Source organism: Heptranchias perlo, chromosome 12, assembly GCF_035084215.1.
Source record: "Heptranchias perlo isolate sHepPer1 chromosome 12, sHepPer1.hap1, whole genome shotgun sequence".
Classification (NCBI taxonomy): domain Eukaryota; kingdom Metazoa; phylum Chordata; class Chondrichthyes; order Hexanchiformes; family Hexanchidae; genus Heptranchias; species Heptranchias perlo.
This window is the reverse complement of record NC_090336.1, coordinates 74,245,925-74,249,695: the sequence shown is the minus strand read 5'-3', so window position 1 is coordinate 74,249,695 and position 3,771 is coordinate 74,245,925. Positions and strand designations below refer to the sequence as shown.

General features: G+C 47.4%; 1 protein-coding gene across 1 annotated transcript in view; it reads left to right on the top strand.

Annotated features, from left to right (window-relative positions):
- The first annotated feature begins 3,136 nt into the window (after positions 1 to 3,136).
- The window catches only part of LOC137327764 (lamin-B1.S-like), a 73,778-nt gene continuing 73,143 nt past the window's right edge, over positions 3,137 to 3,771 (top strand). Inside the window, exon 1 of the mRNA XM_067993574.1 lies at positions 3,137 to 3,324. Coding sequence (XP_067849675.1) covers positions 3,323 to 3,324 — 2 coding nt within the window. The 5' untranslated portion in view covers positions 3,137 to 3,322. The remainder of the gene's footprint in view (positions 3,325 to 3,771) is intronic.

Here is a 3,771-nt window from a genome sequence, read left to right as displayed (position 1 = left end):
GATCCAATTCTAACTATTCTCACTCAGAATCCAGTTCACTCTCTGATCCAGTTCTGACTATTCTCACTCAGAATCCAGTTCACTCTCTGATCCAGTTCTGACTATTCTCACTCAGAATCCAGCTCAGTCCGTGATCCAGTTCTGACTATTCTCACTGGAGAATCCAGTTCAGTCCATGATCCAGTTCTGACTATTCTCACTGGAGAATCCAGCTCAGTCCCTGATCCAGTTCTGACTATTCTCACTCAGAATCCAGCTCAGTCCCTGATCCAGTTCTGACTATTCTCACTCAGAATCCAGCTCAGTCCCTGATCCAGTTCTGACTATTCACACTGGAGAATCCAGCTCATTCCCTGATCCAGTTCTGACTATTCTCACTCAGAATCCAGGTCAGTCCCTGATCCAGTTCTGACTATTCTCACTCAGAATCCAGCTCAGTCCCTGATCCAGTTCTGACTATTCTCACTGGAGAATCCAGTTCAGTCCATGATCCAGTTCTGACTATTCTCACTCAGAATCCAGCTCAGTCCCTGATCCAGTTCTCACTATTCTCACTCAGAATCCAGTTCAGTCCCTGATCCAGTTCTGACTATTCTCACTCAGAATCCAGTTCAGTCTCTGATCCAGTTCTGACTATTCTCACTCAGAATCCAGCTCAGTCCCTGATCCAGTTCTGACTATTCTCACTCAGAATCCAGCTCAGTCCCTGATCCAGTTCTGACTATTCTCACTGGAGAATCCAGTTCAGTCCCTGATCCAGTTCTGACTATTCTCACTCAGAATCCAGCTCAGTCCCTGATCCAGTTCTGACTATTCTCACTCAGAATCCGGCTCAGTCCATGATCCAGTTCTGACTATTCTCACTCAGATTCCAGTTCAGTCCCTGATCCAGTTCTGACTATTCTCACTGTAGAATCCAGTTCAGTCCCTGATCCAGTTCTGACTATTCTCACTCAGAATCCAGCTCAGTCCCTGATCCAGTTCTGACTATTCTCACTCAGAATCCAGTTCATTCTCTGATCCAGTTCTGACTATTCTCACTGTAGAATCCAGTTCAGTCCCTGATCCAGTTCTGACTATTCTCACTCAGAATCCAGATCAGTCCCTGATCCAGTTCTGACTATTCTCACTCAGAATCCAGTTCAGTCCCTGATCCAGTTCTGACTATTCTCACTGTAGAATCCAGTTCAGTCCCTGATCCAGTTCTGACTATTCTCACTCAGAATCCGGCTCAGTCCCTGATCCAGTTCTGACTATTCTCACTCAGAATCCGGCTCAGTCCCTGATCCAGTTCTGACTATTCTCACTGGAGAATCCAGCTCAGTCCCCGATCCAGTTCTGACTATTCTCACTCAGAATCCAGCTCAGTCCCTGATCCAGTTCTGACTATTCTCACTCAGAATCCGGCTCAGTCCCTGATCCAGTTCTGACTATTCTCACTCAGAATCCGGCTCAGTCCCTGATCAAGTTCTGACTATTCTCACTGGAGAATCCAGCTCAGTCCCTGATCCAATTCTGACTATTCTCACCCAGAATCCAGTTCAGTCCCTGATCCAATTCTGACTGTTCTCACTCAGAATCCAGTTCACTCTCTGATCCAGTTCTGACTATTCTCACTCAGAATCCAGTTCACTCTCTGATCCAGTTCTGACTATTCTCACTCAGAATCCAGCTCAGTCCGTGATCCAGTTCTGACTATTCTCACTGGAGAATCCAGTTCAGTCCCTGATCCAATTCTGACTATTCTTACTCAGAATCCAGTTCAGTCCCTGATCCAGTTCTGACTATTCTCACTCAGAATCCAGCTCAGTCCGTGATCCAGTTCTGACTATTCTCACTGGAGAATCCAGTTCAGTCCATGATCCAGTTCTGACTATTCTCACTGGAGAATCCAGCTCAGTCCCTGATCCAGTTCTGACTATTCTCACTCAGAATCCAGTTCAGTCCCTGATCCAGTTCTGACTATTCTCACTCAGAATCCAGCTCAGTCCCTGATCCAGTTCTGACTATTCACACTGGAGAATCCAGCTCAGTCTCTGATCCAGTTCTGACTATTCTCACTCAGAATCCAGGTCAGTCCCTGATCCAGTTCTGACTATTCTCACTCAGAATCCAGCTCAGTCCCTGATCCAGTTCTGACTATTCTCACTGGAGAATCCAGTTCAGTCCATGATCCAGTTCTGACTATTCTCACTCAGAATCCAGTTCAGTCCCTAATCCAATTCTGACTATTCTCACTCAGAATCCAGTTCAGTCTCTGATCCAGTTCTGACTATTCTCACTCAGAATCCAGCTCAGTCCCTGATCCAGTTCTGACTATTCTCACTCAGAATCCAGTTCAGTCCGTGATCCAGTTCTGACTATTCTCACTCAGAATCCAGTTCAGTCCCTGATCCAGTTCTGACTATTCTCACTGGAGAATCCAGTTCAGTCCCTGATCCAGTTCTGACTATTCTCACCCAGAATCCAGTTCAGTCCCTCGTCCAGTTCTGACTATTCTCACTGTAGAATCCAGTTCAGTCCCTGATCCAGTTCTGACTATTCTCACTCAGAATCCAGTTCAGTCCCTGATCCAGTTCTGACTATTCTCACTCAGAATCCAGTTCAGTCCCTGATCCAGTTCTGACTATTCTCACTCGGAATCCAGCTCAGTCCCTGATCCAGTTCTGACTATTCTCACTCAGAATCCAGTTCAGTCCCTGATCCATTTCTGACTATTCTCACTCAGAATCCAGTTCAGTCCCTTATCCAATTCTGACTATTCTCACTCAGAATTCAGCTCAGTCCCTGATCCAGTTCTGACTATTCTCACTGGAGAATCCAGCTCACTCTCTGATCCAATTCTGACTATTCTTACTCAGAATCCAGCTCAGTCCCTGATCCAGTTCTGACTATTCTCACTGGAGAATCCAGCTCACTCTCTGATCCAATTCTGACTATTCTCACTCAGAATCCAGCTCAGTCCCTGATCCAGTTCTGACTATTCTCACTCAGAATCCAGTTCAGTCCCTGATCCAGTTCTGACTATTCTCACTCAGAATCCAGTTCAGTCCCTGATCCAGTTCTGACTATTCTCACTGGAGAATCCAGCTCACTCTCTGATCCAGTTCTAACTATTCTCACTGTAATTGACAGGGTCGTCTGTCTGAACACAGGAATTGTGCAGAAGGAGAGAGAGATCGAGAGGCTGAAAGCATTGCTCGCTGAGACACATACCAAGCTCCTCTCTGCACGTCGCCCTGTGGCGATACCTTGTGCACAGTTAACATCCACTTGGCATGAGGTGGAAGATGCAAAGACAACCTTGGCCGAGCTACAATCAATGTAAGTCTCATTTTGTTGAGTATTAGCTGGCTCGGTGACATGGATCTAATGGAACGAGGCCTGGCATATCACGAGGCTGCCCTTGACACTCAGGTACCAAGAGGCAGGTCTGAGGTATCTCAGCCTCCTGCGAGGTCCAACAACCTCTCCGGGAATCGAATTCCAAGTCAGTCGAGGCACTGAGAATACTCGCTGTCCGTGGTCAAGGCTGACCACTTTGGACCGGTGCAGATGGGGTGTCTGCCGGAGGCGCTGGGAGGGCGGGCGTGTTGTTTGGAGGTAGTTGTGTTGGGCAGCGTCTGGATACCAGGTCCAGTCAAGAGGAGAAGATTGCACCAAAACCGTGCCTTTCCCAGTCAGGCTGGTGTAAGGAGGCCCACCTCTCAGAATCTGCTGGCTCCCGCTCCGCCTCAGTCAACATCGTCTTCAGTGGCTTCTTGTTCTTTG